Genomic DNA, 20,052 nt, shown 5'->3' with positions numbered 1-20,052 from the left:
GTTGACTTTTTCAACACACTTCTCTAAATAGCTGACAGAGGTTAGACAAAGAGTATTTATAGAAGTGTAAACCAAAACCCAGGGCAAAATCAGAGGTACCACTCAAACTGAGGGGAGGTGGCAACCGCTGTCAGCCAGTCTACCGTGTCAATTCTGACACACACTTGCGTCAGCTGAACACACACAAACACACACATACCCGCAAACCCACAGCTGCACTGGAGGGGAGCCAAATGCTGCTGAATGCCGGCAGCATGCATAACAGGAAGAGACACAATAACAAGAAGCAGATAAAGGATAAGGCTGGTAATCTCCTATATTGTTCTTCCTGTCAAACGATCAAAACCAACACTTTCTTTTATCCTACTGACAACTACTCTGTGTGTATTGAAAACGTGACCATAGAGCTCCAGTGTTGTCCAATATCTATTCTAACTCATGAAGGAGCCCACACTGTTGCACTGGGTGCTGTAGTTTATTTTGACTCAATCACACACACACACAAATACGCACACACAGTGCTAATGCTGCTAGTAATATGCCAGAAAACCAAATGTGCATTCATCCGCGGCTGAAAATAGTACCTAATGCACCATTTCCTCCAACTACATCTTTCTCTGCCGCCCTGTTTTCTTGGCATTATCGAAGCTAACTGTGCTCCCCACAGCAGAGGAACTGATAATTCAGTGGCTCACTCGTTTGTTCATTAAAATACAGGCAGCAGTCCATGGTAATGATATTTTAAGATCATCTCCAGTTTTTATAAATGTTGATGTTGCTAACCTGCTTGTTTTCATGAAAACTCCTCTCTGCTTTTGCCGGTTGGTTGTTTGTTCATGTTTAGTGAGACTGTGGATATGTTCCATTCATGAGTCAGTTACTCTTTTCATAGCTGACATTACTGGCAGAAACTGAAAACAAATCTGAAATGTTGGTCATTAGCAGAATAGGTCAGCATTTCTTCAATTTTCTTTTTTTAAATGTTTTAGTTTGGTTTCAAGAGGTTCATTTCATTTTTTTCATCATTGCTTACATGGATGAAATTTAAGACCCATTTCTACTGATCAAAATAACTGGCTTTTGTCTGCAATGACTATCAATTCAATCGGCATTCCCCCCCGGCTCAAATGACTCTCCAATGGACACAGGTTTTCATCGGCTTCGATCGGCACTGATGGAAGCAGCCGGGTGAATGCGCTATTTTCTTCTTTATTTTGGCAGTCGAGAAGCTAATGCTGCACCTTTTCCTGCACAACATAATGACGCGCATTGAACCAGGCATTGGCATCAATAGCTTTGAACGTTTGCATAGTAATAGTGTTATACACATGGGAACAAAATGCAATAGCAATTTTTCTCTTATTGTGGTGCAAGTTGCCACACTGGCAAGACATTGAGGTTGGAAAGCTTCTCAGTTTCCCCTCAGTGCTGGCAGAGGAAAATGTTAAACGGTTTACCTGCATTTAAAAAACCTACGTATACCCACTTGTAAACGAGGCATAATAGTTTCAGTAGGAGTCTGAGTGTCACGGACAAGGTAGGAAAGTTAGAGCATTGACAGGCAACCTAAAGAATGATTAGTTTAGTTTTGTATAGGATTTGTTGACAATAAGAAAATATAGAATAACCACAGTCCTATCATTTGTCACGCGTGCGCTTCGCTTCTTTGTGCTGCTGCCACCATTACTTTGTAAACGTGCTGCCGTTGAACAAGTCTTACAAATGTCACAGTTGTTGGACAACAAGGTGAAAAGCTGACATCCTGCTGGGACAGTGGTGGCATTGTTCAAAGCTCTGGCTGAAGGAGTTGGGGGAGGGGGGCATAGCTGCAGGGCAACACTCACCTTGGGTGGTTTGAAGGGGTAGTCTGGTGTGAAGGCAATATCCAGGAAAAACACTCCTCCCTCGTACACGGAGCCTGGAGGGCCCAGGATGGTCGACCTCCACTCGTAAATGTTGTCTCCTTTAGGACCAGCACTGCATTTGTGAAAATAAAGCACAGAGGGAAGAGGGGGAGAAATTAAATCCACCAGCAGGCATTTAGAGAGTGAAGTTTGCTGTAATTGTGTAACTTAATTCTCTGTGCAGCCGCAAGGGAGTGACTGAATAAAGTGTGTGATTATCAGCCACACAAAGCTGCCATTTAACTTGTTCTTATCTTCATCAGAAGATTAAGCAACACGGCTACAGTGCATTTAACAAAGGCTGCATCTGAAAGCCAGGAGAAATGATGAGGATGAGCAGTGTCATGCAGATGACTGATCTGTCACACACATGCACGTGCACGCACGCACAGAAAGGTGTTGAGCAGCAGCAGCAGCTCTGTGCTTCACTGTCGGGCAGCTGGCTGCTGCCGAGCTCTGTTGTTGCCTTGATTCTCACCCGACACACACACACGCACGCACACAGACACACACACACACACACAAAAACCCAGCTGCAAGTATAGAGGCACTAATCCAATTCCATTTTCTACTGGAATTAGGCCAGATGCCCCTGTCGGTTTCATGTATTACTTTTACTTTCATCATTTACACACACAGGGAAAGCCAGAGAGAGAGAGAGAGAGAGAGAGAGAGAGAGAGAGAGAGAGAGAGAGCGGAGGGGGCGGGGGGCAGAGAAAGAGAGTAAGTAAGTAAGTGAGAGCATGTGCAAGGCACATAAATGCAAGATGAGAGTGTGAGTGGAGCTGTTCATGTGAAACGGCAGCCTGTTGTAAAGCACCGGGCCACTGCAGACCTTTTTCTTGTCAGCGTGTGTTTGGACACAGGGAGGAATTATGGGAGGATAGGGAAAGGATGCCAACATGTTCTCCTGGATGGATAAAAATAGCTCGGAGAGTGATAGTGTGCAGGGTCTGACAGGGGGACAAGAGAGCCAATAAATCCCTGTGCTGGGTGTGATGCAGTGGCCTGATGTGACTCGGTGGGGAAATCTTTGTTTGTGTGTCAAACTGCTTTTCAAGGCCAACAGCTGTCAGATTTAGTTAAACCACAATGTGGTCCAGATATTGGTCTTACTTTTATCAGTAGCTCTCGGTGGCACTACACCAGAATATTTAAAGCACGATTTTACAACATTTTCCAAAATGTTGGGGAAAAAAGTCTCTAGCAGCTGATGACATTCTTACCATCAAAGAATACATTTGAAAATGTTTAATCTGCTTCTACCACCACCACAGTACTGGACCACAACCTATTTAGCTGCATTCAAACATGCACTGGACTCCGGGGATCCTCTGCAGATTCTCCAAATGGTATGTGAGGAACGAAAATGTCCGAGTGAGAGAATCTGGAATTTCTGCGGACTTTCTCTGCCTGGAGAAAATATTTTTTCCCCCTGAAATGCTCTGATTTTGGGTTTTTAAGTTTGAATTCAGAAGTCAAATCTTAAGAAGAAGGAGAAGTAAATATAAGTGTGGACAACTTTAGTGTGGATTCTAGGGCTGTGGTTATGAATACAAGGAAAACAAAAACTCCATCATGCACTGGACTTGCTTAGATTTGCTAAATCTTTCGATGCCTTTCCGCTTGTTATTTTATTTGATCACGGATGCTCAACAAGCAAAAGCAAAGACAGCCTAATATTACTAACTTGACAGTTTGAATTCAGTCGACACAGTATACATAAAAAGCAGCGTATGAAGATATTTATTTCTGACTAAGCAAAGTGATGAAAAACTGTAACATTCCTCAAAACTACACTACCGTTCAAAAGTTTGGGGTCACTTAGAAATGTCCTTATTTTTCAAAGAAAAGCACTGTTTTTTTCAATGAAGATAACATTAAATTAATCAGAAATACACTCTATACATTGTTAATGTGGTAAATGACTATTCTAGGTGGAAACGTCTGGTTTTTAATGAAATATCTACATAGGTGTATAGAGGCCCATTTCCAGCAACTATCACTCCAGTGTTCTAATGGTACATTGTGTTTGCTAATCGCCTTAGAAGACTAATGGATGATTAGAAAACCCTTGAAAACCCTTGTGCAATTATGTTAGCACAGCTGAAAACTGTTTTGCTGGTGAGAGAAGCTATAAAACTGGCCTTCCTTTGAGCTAGTTGAGTATCTGGAGCATCACATTTGTGGGTTCGATTATACTCTCAAAATGGCCAGAAAAAGAGAACTTTCATGTGAAACTCGCCAGTCTATTCTTGTTCTTAGAAATGAAGGCTATTCCATGCGAGAAATTGCGAAGAAACTGAAGATTTCCTACAACGGTGTGTACTACTCCCTTCAGAGAACAGCACAAACGGGCTCTAACCAGAGTAGAGAGAGAAGTGGGAGGCCCCGGTGCACAACTCAGCAAGAAGACAAGTATATTAGAGTCTCTAGTTTGAGAAATAGACGCCTCACAGGTCCTCAACTGGCGGCTTCTTTAAATGGTACCCGCAAAACGCCAGTGTCAACGTCTACAGTGAAGAGGCGACTCCGGGATGCTGGCCTTCTAGGCAGAGTGGCAAAGAAAAAGCCATATCTGAGACTGGCCAATAAAAAGAAAAGATTGATATGGGCAAAAGAACACAGACATTGGACAGAGGAAGATTGGAAAAAAGTGTTATGGACAGACGAATCAAAGTTTGAGGTGTTTGGATCACACAGAAGAACATTTGTGAGACGCAGAACAGGTGAAAAGATGCTGGAAGAGTGCCTGACGCCATCTGTCAAGCATGGTGGAGGTAATGTGATGGTCTGGGGCTGCTTTGGTGCTGGTAAAGTGGGAGATTTGTACAAGGTAAAAGGGATTTTAAATAAGGAAGGCTATCACTCCATTTTGCAACGCCATGCCATACCCTGTGGACAGCGCTTGATTGGAGCCAATTTCCTCCTACAACAGGACAATGACCCAAAGCACACCTCCAAATTATGCAAGAACTATTTAGGGAAGAAGCAGGCAGCTGGTATGCTGTCTGTAATGGAGTGGCCAGCGCATTCACCAGATCTCAACCCCATTGAGCTGTTGTGGGAGCAGCTTGACCGTATGGTACGCAAGAAGTGCCCATCAAGCCAATCCAACTTGTGGGAGGTGCTTCAGGAAGCGGGGGGTGAAATTTCTACAGATTACCTCAACAAATTAACATCTAGAATGCCAAAGGTCTGCAATGCTGTAATTGCTGCAAATGGAGCATTCTTTGACGAAAGCAAAGTTTGAAGAACAAAATTAATATTTCAAATAAAAATCATTATTTCTAACATTATCAATGTCTTGACTATATTTTCTATTCATTTTGCAACTCATTTGATAAATAAAAGTGTGAGTTTTCATGGAAAACACGAAATTGTCTGGGTGACCCCAAACTTTTGAACGGTAGTGTATATAATTCAATAATTAATGTCATATCTTTTTACTCCCATTCACTGATCTTCTTCTGAAACGGTTAAGAGTCCCCCCTGGAGAGGTCTGCCTCCCACTATAGAAACCTCTGACATACTGGTAATGTTAAGCCAGTCTGTGTTCATCATTATGACAGCGTAGACCAGGGTGAATCCTGCATCATGAGAGTCACTCACTTTCTACAAACACACACAATATAACACGCGATAAACAACACCTCACCTGAGGCTTTAAAGCCACATGTTTCTAACCCAACACAAACTGTTCTACTCCATGTTACAGAAGAAGAACTTCTGTACCTCATTGCTACAAGTACAACTTGTGTTATGCAGTTAGGGACGGATGAGCAAGCCACCGGCGGAAACATCTGGAAATAGTCCATTGCATACAATGCACAGTTTTCAACTGCCCAGCATGTCGTTCATCTGTTGTTGCCCCAGTAAGCAGCCTGGAGCCCACACAGTTAACTAAATAATAAAAACATGGGCTGATAAATAAGTTATGGGTGCAGTAGGCAGATTTAGTGATTTTGGGCCTTCAGCCATATACATACACACACTCCCACACATCCATTGTTACAGCCATACCATTATTAGTTTGAATTCATGGAATCTAATAGCCCTGTAAAGTTTGTATTTGCCTTTGTTAGTGGTTTTATTATAGCCTCTTTATTTTATTTTATTTATCTGGATTTTGAATATAGATTTGTTAAATGATGGTTTATTATTTCACGTTATTATTTGCCTAATCATGTGCTTAAATGCCTTTTTGACCACTTTGTTTACTCTTGGCTACCTTAAGTTATAGTTTTCGTTAGGTTTAGGGTTAGTCAAACAACAAGAAGTTTTTTTTGTGAGTGCGTACAAAACCACCACAGTCAAGCATTGCAACCATCAGATGCTGTGCACCCTTATATAAATGTATATATAACGATCTCCATCCATAATCAGTGTTGAGTGATTCATTACTGGTATTTTACAGGCTTTTCTACATGCACACGCAGCTTTTCATTAAAATAAAATAATGCTTTTATAATCTCCTCAATTGTGTTTAATGTGCCCTATGTGAACCACCCACTACGTCAACTTTGTTACATGAGCCTGGTTAAATTTAATGAGTATGAGCACAAGAGAGTAACTCTTGGTGGGCTCAATCCACAAACTACCAGTGTCGGCTTTGAGAAACCCATTATTAGTCAAATCCTATTGCAATGTCAATGTTTCACATCATCCTCTAGGCCTCTTAAGGCCGGCCAACTGCTGATTTTTCTCTCCGCTTGAATTCCCACAGTTAACTCTGCAGCATCTGGAAATATTCATGGACCGTACCGCCGGCTTTTTTGTTCCTGCAGCCTGGTGCAACCCACTCTAACAGTGGGTAGAGAATGGCTCTGTGTTTTTACTTATATTTCTGCCGAGGCCTGTCAGAATGATAGAGGACACAGACCTCCGAGTTTCACCTCAGGGTACGCTCTCTTATTTATCCAAGGTTGTCTTTATTTTCAGTTGCTGGGGACTTATCTCGTAGAATCTGGGATGTGCTTCAAAACACATACTGGAGGAAAAAAAAGAGTGCTTTTAATAATGAAGACTGAATGGCGAAGATGGACCTGGCTATTTCCCACGGTGTCAATTTCCACACTGTAAGCCACTAATAATGAGCCTGGAGCAGTAAGAGTGCCCCACTAGAGGAGCAGTATAATTAAGACATGGCTGTTTCTGCATCTTCTAGCTCCCTTGCAAGAGTGAATTCATTATACACCCTTAAACTGACCACTGGAGAAAGAAATGTTGAGTCTACAGCCAAAAACAAGCACGGCACAAAGAGGACGGTCCCCTCAGCACTGCACAGCGCTAATTTATTCATTTAAAAACTCCTTCGAGGAAGGTTTTTTATTTATTTTTTTGCAAAAAGGTTAAAAATCCATGAACATTTCCTAGACAGCCAGAAGCATTTTGTCCTCAAAAGACATTTACACTGTGCTTAATAGTTAGTAGTCGTGCATCTAGGGCTAAATTGAAATCCGTTTTATATTTTATGCATGTAAAATGCTAATTGGTTGCCTGAGAGCTTCTACTGTTTTGCTTTAGTTTAGTCTGCAAAAGTATAGTTTTCGACTATCCAACATCCCACTCAGGGACGGTGTATCTTTCAAAATTATAGCAACTGTGAGGGATCGAATCAAACATCAGATAAAAATATACATTTCAGTACGTCAGCATCAACCTGTCATCTGACTTTCAAAGGCTCAGTCACACCAGCTTTTAAATGGCACCATTTCATGGGAAAATTGGCTCGATAGAAGTGGATGATGAGCTTGAAGGCAACTGTAAATCTGCGCAAATCTTTTGAATTGAGTTCATCCCTGACATACAAATTTGGAATCAGAATCCATCTCCACATGCTTCTCGCTTGACGACTTGTGGTTGGATCTAACCTCCCTGATATGTAAATAAACATGTTCATCAATGTTGTTGTAAACCAGTGTATGTGCTCTTCAACAACCGATAAAACCATTACACCTGTTTTTAGAGCAGCAGTCTCTTCAGTATAAGCAGTGGCTCAGTGACTTCTGCACCCACAGTTGCATCATTTATCATTTTGCCCTGTGGGCGTATCGATAATAGCGTTAGCTAATCAATTCAGCTAATGAGGCTGAGTGACAGACAGGCTGTCCATCTCTGTCAAGTCACATATATTAACAGTTTAGGCTGGAGGGTTGGGAGGGACTTAGGGAAGGTATTCATGAATGGCTGCACATGTGACCCCCCTCCCCTAATAATGTTAGTTTTCATTGTTCTAGTTAGGGCTTTGTGATATGACCAAGATCCCAAATCCACATACAGGTCATTTCATATTCAGATGATGTAGCAAATGCTATATAATGAAAACTAAGTGTATATAAAATGTCCACATGGAGAGGCCTATTTCTTATTATATTATATACTTGACAAATAAAGGTTACTTATTTTGTTCAACAATTTTATTTGGAACCTTTTTAATTCCAAAGCACTTCTTTTGTTGCAAACTAAAGAAATATGATCCTAACATGTGAATACCCCTTTCCTCACCATCTCCTTCCAATCATGTAGGAGAACCTTTCGTGGCCTTCAGGTTCTAGATCCTTTGTTTAGTGTATCTGTTCTGGGTTACAGCAGAAACAGTGCAACATGATGGACTCAGTAGAAGAGGATCTGTTCTCAACCTAGAAGTAAAGAGCTTCTTCCAAGCTAAAGTAAATTTCTATTTTCAGGTGATTATACACTAATGAAAACATCAATATGATAATCATATTTAATTTCTTCATATGAACTCTTTAAACACTGACCTTTCAATCAACTCAATTCTATTTATAAAGCTGGAATTCACAAATCCAAAATTTGCCATAAAGGCCTGTCTTACATCTATCACCTATATATATAGATATATGTATGCCCAAGAACAGGAATAAAAGTAATCCAACAAAGAAGGTTTGTGTTTGCTGTTCAAACAATATGTATTTCTTCAAGTTCTTCCAATGTCAATTGTCTAAACCAGAACTTTCAAAGATTCTTTGTTCTCCTGGTTGTGAAACAAATCTAACATGGCTCTCTGTATGTTTGCTCACAGTGTGTTCGGCTCGGCTGACACCTCAACATCTAGCCCACTAACAGACGGTTATTATTGTACAAGCACCTCAGCCATGTTTCTACGCTCAAGGTCACTGCGCAAATGTCAGTGACTCACCGGGGAGAGTACAGAGAGGCTTCACCACACAAAACTCTTACAAACACAACAGGTAAATAAAGAACTGCAGCTCACAGACAGCAGAGGAGTGGAGAGATTGTCACCGGCACGAATGAGGGAGTTCAGTCCTTTTATTCAGAAGTTAATAGATGTTAGAGTCCTGTACTTTAATTGTGTATTTGTCAATGTGTGAACAATTCAATCTGCGCTGTAAATCAATCTGACAAAGTTTGGTCCTTTTTTTAAAAATGTGTTAGTAAAGCAGACCAGGATTACCTGTAATTGGACCAAATCCTAACTCAGCCTCTGCAGTAAAAGACAGGACCAAAGGGAAGAGGACAGCAGAGGATGAAACCTGACCAGCAGCATTACTATCTACTTACACTCCTTTAGAGATGCTTGGATCGGCCCTGACGACATCCGAATCTGCACGTATGCCTGGCTCATCCGCCCATCACCCACCTAATGGAATTATTTCCTCCAATTTAGAGACCAGCACCCGCATGAACAAGAACATTAGGCTTACAACACAGTGTAAATGACGCGATTTCGATTCAAATATGAATGTTGGCGCTTTTGGACACTTTGATGACACCACACGAGCAGTATGGACGCATATTATGTTTTTTTGTAATTTTGTGTGCACTGTACAACAGTGTAGTGTCATTTTGGTGAGGTGTGACTGCCGGAGTCTCAAAGAGAGAGAGAGGGGGGCTGTCACAAGGTAACTCTGTAAATTATCTCCAGTCGAGAATCTCCGCTCGATGCAGGAATGCACAAGATTCTCTTTCTTTGCTGTTTACATTTTAGAGAATGTAATTAATATTTGACACATTAATGATGTATGATGCCTATTTTACCCACCTGAACCCATCCACTATTAATCAAATGTACATTTTTATGACCCTACCCACTCGACCCACGGATCAACTATGAGTCTGCGGGTATAACTGACCAAGTTTTGATCAAACAACAGAATCTTTTCAGCAGATTACATTTTTCCTGTTATGTCATGAGATTGAAGAGGTTAAAACGCCTGTTTTTCTGAGGACTTTAATGACTTTTCATCAACATCTACCACCACCACCACCACCACCACCACCACCACCACCTCCAGTCGAATGTGAGCTACCAGTGCAAAGCCTTGCAGAAATGCAATCTTACTTATTGCACAGCACTCACATATCACGTCTCGCTGCTGTGCTCAAAGTTCATCTCTGGATGTCAATGACCTGATAAAACAATGAGTGCAACAAGTCCTCCAAAGAAATTCCCAGATTGGTAGCTGCTCTCGAGAACACACACAAATGTTCTTCGAACTGACTGACTCACTAATTTCTCTGTCAGAGACAAATTGACCTGTATGTCTTGGTCGGACTGGCTATTGGCAGAACAGAAATTAATCCTGCAGCATTGGTGGGCCAGTGGACCTTTGATATATCCATCCAAGTTTTAGCTGTGGGAAACAGTTTGTTATAATTTCTCCTCATCTTAGGGCCTCATCAAGCTTTAATTTAAGTTTTCGTTAGATCTAACAACAGTCATTTTGAATCTGACAATGTCACACGCATTCCCATGTTACGCAGAAATGGGTCTTGTTGATGGAGGGACAACATCATGGATGCCTTTGAGATCAGACTGTCCAAAAGTGTTCCCCCAATATCCATATTTAAACAATTCATGAAAACAAAGTTACATAAAAGACACTGTTTGTCAGACAGGCACTTTGTGATGCAGTCAGGTGGGGGCTACGACGACAGGCTTTTTACTCTGCTTTTGAATGTGGCCATTTCGGAACGTTTCTCTTTTAAAAGTGGTTTGACAACACTCCGTCTGTTACATTATTTTTTTAAGGGTCTGGAGCCTTTTAGTCCTGAATGTTCGTTGAACCCCCCCCAACCTATATTTGGCATCCGAGTGAACTGTGTAAGCACCTTTGCAGTTGCTCTTATACATCACAACTGCAAATCTTGAGCTTCCTAAGATAACATCTCATCAAGGAAAACTCAGCAGTTTGCAGATATTTGACAACCATCAACTTGTTATAGCCGGTATTATTATATTAAGGCACAATCTCTAGAGTTTGTCCTTTGCTGGTTAACAGGATTGTAAAGCCTCATTAGTGAACACAAACCAGCATCATCATGACTGCTCTTAATGAAGGGCAGGCTCAAGGTCTCGGGGGAAGTTACCCAGCTCCGGAAAGAGGGGAAATGCTTCCTTGAAATAAAGGCTCTTTTGAATCCTTTGTTGCCTCAGCTGGGGAGACTTAGTGTTGACCTGTGCAGACAATGTCCCTTTTCACTCTGTTCAGCCACACACTGACAATGCACAAGTTCATTGAGAGCAGAGGTGACATGAACAGGCAGCAGACGGGCTGATTGAAGGAAGGTCAAGCCTGGTGTAACTCAGACACCCTATAACCTTTGAATCAGCACTAAACCAATTGCACTTCCCCATTGTCTTGAAAGTGTTGCCTAGCAACATTACATCCTTGCCATGACTGTGTGTGTGCATTTTGTGCTGCAAGAGGAATTTCCATGGGAACAACAACAATAGTACAAGCGGACACAGCAGCAAAGCTCAATTCACAACTGCTGATGCTGATGGATAAAACATGAAGAGCAAATGCATGACCTCACACATTTATCTTTGTTTATGGCTCATAATCTCCAGATAGGTCCTTCAGGGACAAATCAACAGACATTAAGCGATTAAATTAGACGACAAGATCATATAAGAAGAATCAAGACACAGATTACCTCCTAAATATTAGTGACAGCTCATGGGCAGACATCAAATCTAATACACTCCTCGTTTGCTTGTTCTAATGATGCCTCAAATAAGAAGTGAGATTTTCATCAATATAGAGCAGTTGGAAATGAATTAGGCCATTCAGGCTTTGTACATGATTTGCTTTGATGGTGAGCGCTGACAGTGCAGTCATGGGAAAAGCTCATCATTCCCAACTCAGTTACCTCCTGTCTTATCTTAATGAAACAATCTGACAGACCGATGGCTCTTTCACACAAGCCGCAGTCTGAATAATGTGAACATGTTAAAGTGCAAACGTGACAAGATAGTTAGGTGAAGAAGTGAAGAACAGACATAAAGATGAAAGGAAGATGCTCATTATCCTGTAATTGGACATCTGCCACTGAAAAGGCCTCTCTCTGATTGGCTGGCACGTGTCAAATCAAGCTCACATATGAAGGCACCTCAAAAGTCCTCATGGTCAAAAATAGTTCTGGTCAACTGCTTAACCACTTTTCAATCTGCAGCACGAAGTACTGAAATATCTTAAGATTGGATTTATGATATACAATGTCTTTATATTAAAGTATCATTTTGACTTATTCTATTCAGACATTGAAAACCGCATATTTAATTTTAATTCTCAAACTCAAAACATCTCTAGAAATACCTCGCCCTAGTCCAGAAAACATTGCACATGATGGGAAGGACCACCTTACCTTAGTCTCTTATTTTTCTATGTCAGTATGTGGATGAAATGTTAAATATCATCTGTTATATCATGGTCATGGTGGAGACGTCTTAATTCTTCACGTGTAAGCTCTTGCAGTGCTAAATCAAAACACTATTCCACTCATCTACACCGATGTGTGGGCTTTCTCAATAACTAGTTGGCATCACTCCCATGCAGCACATTACACTGAATCCACAGTGGCAATTTAAGCAAATGATACAGTTGGATGTGAGTCATCTCTCCTTCTTCCTCTCACACGCTCTGCCACTAAAGGGAGGAAAATGTGTTTATGATAACCTTTGCAGTTGCTGCAGCCGTTAATGGCTGCCATTACAGAGTAGAAATGGTAATTCATTAACTGTCCTCCAGCTGTGAGAGAGTGCAGCCAATAAAACGGCTTCAAGAGTGGAAATGAGAAAATACAGAGTGAAGAGTAAAAAAACAACAAATGTTTTTTTTTTTATATATAGCACTTTTATGACCACTCAAAGTGCTTAACAGTGTGTCACTTAGTAAAGACCCAAAGACGAAGGCAATGAAATATCACTTAATCGACACAAATTAACTAATGAGTTAAATCAATATCCATTTTATTTATGATTTTCCTTAGATGAAAAATTCATCATCTTGCTTAATTACATTGAGTTTGGAGTGAATCATGCTACAGTACGCCTGTAGTGACATCAGCTAACTCTATCGTGCGGCTGCACACTGACTGCTGGTTCTGTCTACAAGTCATATCCAGTGTTCATTCAGCAGCCTGTAACATCAATCAAATCTCACTGGGATGAGAAACTGAGTTTTCTCACAGGTTTCTGAACTAACACTAAGTTTTTCAGTTCTGACATTTACTACAACTGCCAAGGGCACTTCATGATGTAGAGGGATAGATAAAATTGTATTTTATATCGAGTGTCCTTGTTAGACAGCACTCCACTCATTAGCTTTGATGTGTAAAAAGCAAAGGAATCATACAGCTGATGATATAAGGCAGAGCCCTTTGCCCTGTGAAAATATCTGATAACTCTAGTTCAAATGAAATCTTCTCATGTAACAAGTTATGAAACAAATCAATCCTGAGAGAATTTCAGGGCATTTCTCACGGCCTCAGTTGCGGTCTTCAGAAAATCAGACCAGTGCCAGTGAGATGTTCCTTTCCCAGGAAAGAAAAACACTCGCTTATCTAAAAGGCCTCTTTCATCTTTAGTAGAAGGTCTCAAGTCAAAGTTCTTTCTTCCTCTTCAAAAAATAAATAAAGGGCATGGTGACAGTATGAAGATTTGCTGCTGGTGTGTGTGGTTGTAGCGGTGTGTTTTCGTGCATGGGCAGTCGGGAGTGTCTCATCTTGTTGAAACGTAACAAAATCCAACATTGGCATCACACCAGTGAGCTGCAGAGAGGTGAAGCCTCTGTTTGGAATTAACTCCGCAATGCCTCCGGTGCTACCTCCACCTGCTCTGTCTTCATGCTACAAGCAATAAACACTTTGACTGAAAATGTTGCGACAGCGCTCAAGGTAAGAGCTCTTACAATTTAATTAATTCTGGAGATGTCGAGGAGCGACAGGAAACTCTCTGAACACAAATGCAGCTTGTTCTCAGAGTTCAGACAAAATGATACCTGACACTCCAGTGTATTTTGTGCAGGAGGTTGTGACCTGATATATTAAGCCATTGCCACAGCTACTTAGGTTCGACATATGACCTTTATTAAACCATGGCTGTGAGGTACATCACCCACATGGGGCCAATAATTAGATTATCTTCTTAACATATTAAATAATAATTAAAAAAAATTGTCAATCATTACATTCATTTGGTCTATCACAGCACAATCTCTAAAACTACCTTGTCTATATAAGATCTAAAAGGGGCACATTTTGATCATATTCAACGCAGTAGAGGCTGAGCAAATGCTGACCTTTGGTCAAGCTCCAACCAATCCTAAACTTCCCACAATGCAACTCTGAAGCATCTATCTTTAGACCCTTTCTATCTGGTAAATGGTCTGTATTCATATAGAGCTTTGGTTGTCTTGATGACCATTTAAAACACTTTTAACTACAGGTTTGTCATTCACCCATTCACACACACACATTCTATGTGCAGCACTTCATCACAAATCACTCAGCACAGCCATCAGGGCAATTTGTTGGTCAGTGTCTTGACCAACTTTGGCAAATAGAAATGGAGGAGCTAGGGATCAAACCACTGACCTTCTGGTTCGTGGACGACCCGCTCTATCTCCTGATCCACAGCCCCCCACACCTACTGTATAAAAACCTCTGTCCCACCCATCCACAGAGCAGGGTCTTTATTAAAAATGTGGGGCTCAGGCCAAAAGCCCAAACTGGGATGAGATGAGTAACAACAGCAAACATAGAAGGTCTCGAGACCCATGAAGTCTCAGACTGGTTCAAATGTTTGATTCATAGGATTACAGTATAATAAATCAATGACTGATGTAAAAATTAAAGACAACTTCATATTCTGTGATGCTACTATCTCATATTGTTGTGATCTTATGACATTGAATGCAAATTTTGCAACATATTTCAAATTCCAATTAAATGTCATTAATTATACTGACAGCCATGGAGCTAAGCAATGGAGCTAAGAGTTAATGTGACCTTTAAGAGCTTATTCACTTGGTTAACTCTTTCGATGTTAATAGGGACAAAGTCTTTTCTCAACTTTTACTATGTATACATACACAGGCTGTGTTGCTGAACAGGATCTTTATCGGCCAATCATGAGACATCTATTTGCAGTACGCAGTAAGTTAGAGAATTGGCTGCTCTAATAAAAGTCAGTTTTTCATCTTGCATATAAAACACAGAGATCAAGTCATTTGAACCCAGAACACACATCTGGTAACTGCCTTCCATATCCAATTTATATGTATATTAACTCAACACCCGAAACTGAATATAGTGTCAGTGTCTACGGCTCTGTTCTTTGCTCAGTCTTGTTGGAACATCAGACTATTAAAATCCACTGTTTGTCTGTGTGAAGAACCCCAAGACTCTGAGGGGTTATTTTCTACTATGGATGTTAATAAAGACTAATTCCCCTGTCGATTAAATAGACAATTTCCGTTCAGAGCAGTTGACTGGTCTTGTATAAAGAAAATACAATAAACATTCAGAATTGAGCTCCAATGGGTGGATCCTTCTCAGGCCAAACTATCCCATGATTTATTGCGCTTCGATGACAAACCGTTTTTCAAAGGAGGTAATGGCATTGGCAAGCGACCAGATGTCCGTTGCTTGCACTTAAATGTGTATAAGCTTTAACTCAACCAAACAGCTTGTAGTACACATGTTAAAAAACAAAAACAAAAGCAATTTGTTGTCATGTCCAGCTGTAGCGCTTTAGCTTGGTGACGGCAGTAAGGGATAAACAAGCTGGTGATGCCGATCATGGAAATCCGACATAGATCAGACCATATAATTTCTCTTTAGCCTTTGCAGTACACAGCTTATGTCAGTTGTTTTGCTGAGTGTGGCTGACAGTAGCAGTGCTAGCACCAGCAGCTTTCTTTACTTTCAGGTGAATACAATACTGGCCTTGTAGAGTCCATGGAGATATTATTGTCTTTCTCTTATTACTCTCTCCTCAAGGCCACATCCGAGTTATTATTTACACTACTCTGTCCAGAGACACAGGCGACATACAGTAGTACAACTGTTTACCCAGTCAGCAGTACTGGTTTTGAAGGTGGGAAAAGTGGAAGAGGGCCCCTTCCATTTTACATGTTCCAAACAAAGCAAACAAAGGTGTGTTTTGCAACCTCACTCAGGCTTGAACCTGGAATTTTCAATCAAGTGAAGTTAAAATTGTTGTCACACTTTTTAGAAGGCTATAATATGATGTGCAACATGATGCTTAGAAAGGGCCAAAAAACATCGGAGTGAGCAGTTTCATTCTTGGACATTTAAAACTTAATGAAACCATCTCGACTCATGGTCCACTAAAGCCTGAATTAAGCCAAAAAATCGTAAGCACACAAATTAGCAGGTTTTTAAACACGATAAACCCTCTAAAAAAGGAGATTTATTCCTTTCCCATTGCCAGTAGAGGAGTTTGCTTTTCAGTTTTTTCCCCTTGTGTATCATGTTAAACATCATAAATGCACTGAAAACTGAGGCACTGTCTCACCTCGCCGTCTTGCCACATTAGCGCATTAAACTAGGTGTCATATATACATCAGGGTTCACAGACTCTTGCTTGCAGCTCAATCCCTGATGTGCTAGATGCACCAGTGAGTTCAAAATGTTAACATGTACTCCGCATGAAATGTTTGTGGCAGAAGGTTGTTCAAAATGCTGCAGAAAACGTCCGTGGTGACATTTCTACCTGTGAAGTGATTGACAGCTTATGCGTATAGCACAGACGAGCGGAGAGGGAGCAAAGAAAGACAAAGGTGAAACTTTCCAGTCCAGTTAGATTGAGGCTTGAAGGTTACTGGGCCATTGCAGCTCAAATTAATTCGGCAGCATTCGCCAACTTAGTTCAATTCATTTGGGACGTTGTGAGAGCTGTCAATCAAACTCATCCATAAAAACCAAACAACTGCACTGAGAGACAACAAGGAGACTTACTGCTGTGAACCATCTACACAACTGAGTGATAATAATACTTCTGTCATTTTAAGCCAAACTAATCTTACATTTACCTGGTTCATGTATCGATTTTAGGAACTGTATGGGAAGTGATCTTCCAAAGGAATTTATATAAATATGCAAGATCAAGATTAGGTAACCATAGTAACCAGACCACATGGGATTGAGCAGGTGAGCGTTGGGTTTAATACATCAGGAATTGAAAAGAGGTTTATGAAACGATTTTTGAGAAAAGAGAAAACTCAATGAGCTGAACTATGACACTATGAAACTATAAAATTTTAAATTGACCCAGTACTTTAACTCCCCCGACACGCCTCCACTTCATTTGGATTCTGTGCTTTACCCCATCCTCTGATTACATTAACCGACCCACACTTGCTACGTGTTCATACTGTAATATACTTTTGATGCCTTGCAATCACAGACTTCTTCCTCTCTGCCAGATGAAGTCTTCGATGAAGTCGAATAACGTTTCAATAATGTATCTGAGTTCCTCCCTCTGGCATCCCCGCAAGTCCTGACTCTGCTATTATATCGTCCTCAGGAGGCACACACCCACACCCACACCCACACCCACACCCACACACACATACACATACACACCCTCACACACACATACACACCCACACACACACACACACACACACACACACACCAAGGTCACAGAGACCTGCCAACTCAGCTCGCTATTGTGACTGAATGTCCTGAGCTACTTGTTAGGCATTCTCTCATTATCGTATGCGGAGCTGATGGCGGGGCCGCTCTCACCGAAATTCACATATTCTCTGCAGGGACTAAATTAAATGTCTGAGGAAAAATTGCCAAGTTGCTGTGAAAAAAAGGAAAAAGAAACACCTTGACTTGTCCGGGTGAGCCAACCCAACGCTGTCAAGAAATTGCAGCACTATGACGTCAGTGTTATAAAACAAAGCAGGACAAGGTTGATGTGAAGAAGAGAGGTGGTGGTGGTGGTGGTGGGGGGGGGGGGGGGTATCAAAGGAAACACAGGGTGACCTCTCAGGCTAACCAAATAAAACAATCCCTCAGTGCCCTCCCCACAATCATCATGGCAACATTGATTAGGTTGCACTCTGAACATTGATTATATGTCACTCCGTGCACTCCCATAGACTGCAATCACTCACACCCAGAAACATTTAGTCCATCTATAATTCACTCCTGGTCTCCCTCACCATCCTGCACAGATGCCGCTTTGAGCTCCATGTGAGAGGAACACGTTGTTTCAGGGTTATACAGCCCTTTTTTTAAGGATTTATAGGTCTACCTCATATAGATGTCCCACAATGACTCTATTCAAAAAAGACAGGAGGAGCCACAATGCTAGCACAATATTTAGCGGCTGACCTGCATGTGGGAGCCGGGTACTCTCAGTTTTCACAGGCTGCGTCTGTGATGGAGTTCAAAACCTAGATCAACAGCCCTTGTTTTTCACCAATCCTTCAACAGAGGTCTCTCAGATACCTGTGAAAGGTCCGTCTGTGCTCAGTCATCTTAAATAGGCAGGTTTCCATCCAAACGTAGAACACATTTTCAACCGATCTTTGAGAAATTCCCATTTCAATCCACTGCTGATCGAGATAAACAGCTGGTGGTCGTATTACTCCAGTCAGGTGCAATCAAAGCTTCTGCAGAAGACGAAGGAGCAATTAAAGGAGCTGAAAATCAATGTAGAAAACATGATGAAAGAACAGCATTATCAACGTCTGATGTTTTCATCTGCTGCTATTTCCAGTCTCCTCAGTGGAGCGCTTCATCTACATCATGATTTATTCACAGAGTCTGTTTCTATTGCACTTTGCTACATTTTGTTTCTGTTGATAGAATAATACGTTGAGATTTGTTTTCAAATTTCCTGTGTTTCCACTTTTTTGAAAATTGAAAATGCACAGAAAAACAATTGGAGGGAAAACCCACCTACAGCTGCTGTCATTATGCAGATGTTGGCCGAATACATTCGAAAATAATGACTTGCAGCAGCACAGAATCAGGCTGTGACAAACTGTGGAGGCAATTCTGAGATGCCTGATAAATTCTGTCCAGGTAGAGGTTTTAAATTTTTTTTTTTTTTTTCTTCACCTCTAGTGAAAGCTGCAAACACGTAACGCTGACGATGTATGACATATAATTGGCCAAGAGATATATAACCACCATGACCACAATGTCATGTGAGGAAAATGTTGCAATGCCCCAGACTCACACTGTACATTATACACCTCAATATGTCCAAGAATTTAGCAACCTAATATCAGAAGCCCTTAAATCATGTTTAAAAAATATGATGTAATGGAATTTCCTGCAGTAACTTATATATGGTCAAGTGTATATGTTGTTCCACATATTGGTTACAAAACATAACAAAGTGAATGTTCACTCTTAAATCAGTCTAATAATAATTTGGCTGTGACTAGTCAGGGATAGGTAGCTTTTACTGCGTGGACTAAAACACACCAAAATGCAGGAAGGGCTTTTCTTTCTCACTGGCTGTCTACACCATCCAACAGTTTTTACTCAGGGGCTGGCAGAAGAAACTCCAGAGAAAGTCCGGAGGCTCTCACACAGATCTTTTGCGTTCTGACATTCAGCCCCTCCGGAGAATGTCTGGATGTCTGAAAGCAGCTTTATTAATGGCATGCATCACAGTGTTGTAAGTTGGAAATGACTTAATAGTCATGTCCTGGATTTTCCCTTTATTATCATCTGTTAATATTAATATTATTTTAGTATACTTTTATACTTGGAGCAAGAAGTATATATAGAATATGGAGCAAGATGTATGTATACTTTTATTATATATTATATTCAATTTCTACGCGCACCGACTTTTCATTACTTAATAAATATAATGAACTAA

The 20,052-nt window shown here is 40.9% G+C and overlaps 1 protein-coding gene across 1 annotated transcript in view; it reads right to left on the bottom strand.

Annotated features, from left to right (window-relative positions):
• Positions 1 to 20,052, bottom strand: part of LOC117770618 (ubiquitin-conjugating enzyme E2 E2-like) — a 61,321-nt gene that overhangs the window by 11,876 nt on the left and 29,393 nt on the right. The window contains exon 4 of the mRNA XM_034600250.1: positions 1,845 to 1,977. Coding sequence (XP_034456141.1) covers positions 1,845 to 1,977 — 133 coding nt within the window. The remainder of the gene's footprint in view (positions 1 to 1,844; positions 1,978 to 20,052) is intronic.

The sequence above is a fragment of the Hippoglossus hippoglossus genome, chromosome 11 (genome assembly GCF_009819705.1).
Source record: "Hippoglossus hippoglossus isolate fHipHip1 chromosome 11, fHipHip1.pri, whole genome shotgun sequence".
Taxonomy (NCBI): Eukaryota; Metazoa; Chordata; class Actinopteri; order Pleuronectiformes; family Pleuronectidae; genus Hippoglossus; species Hippoglossus hippoglossus.
This window is presented reverse-complemented; position numbering and strand designations above follow the sequence as displayed.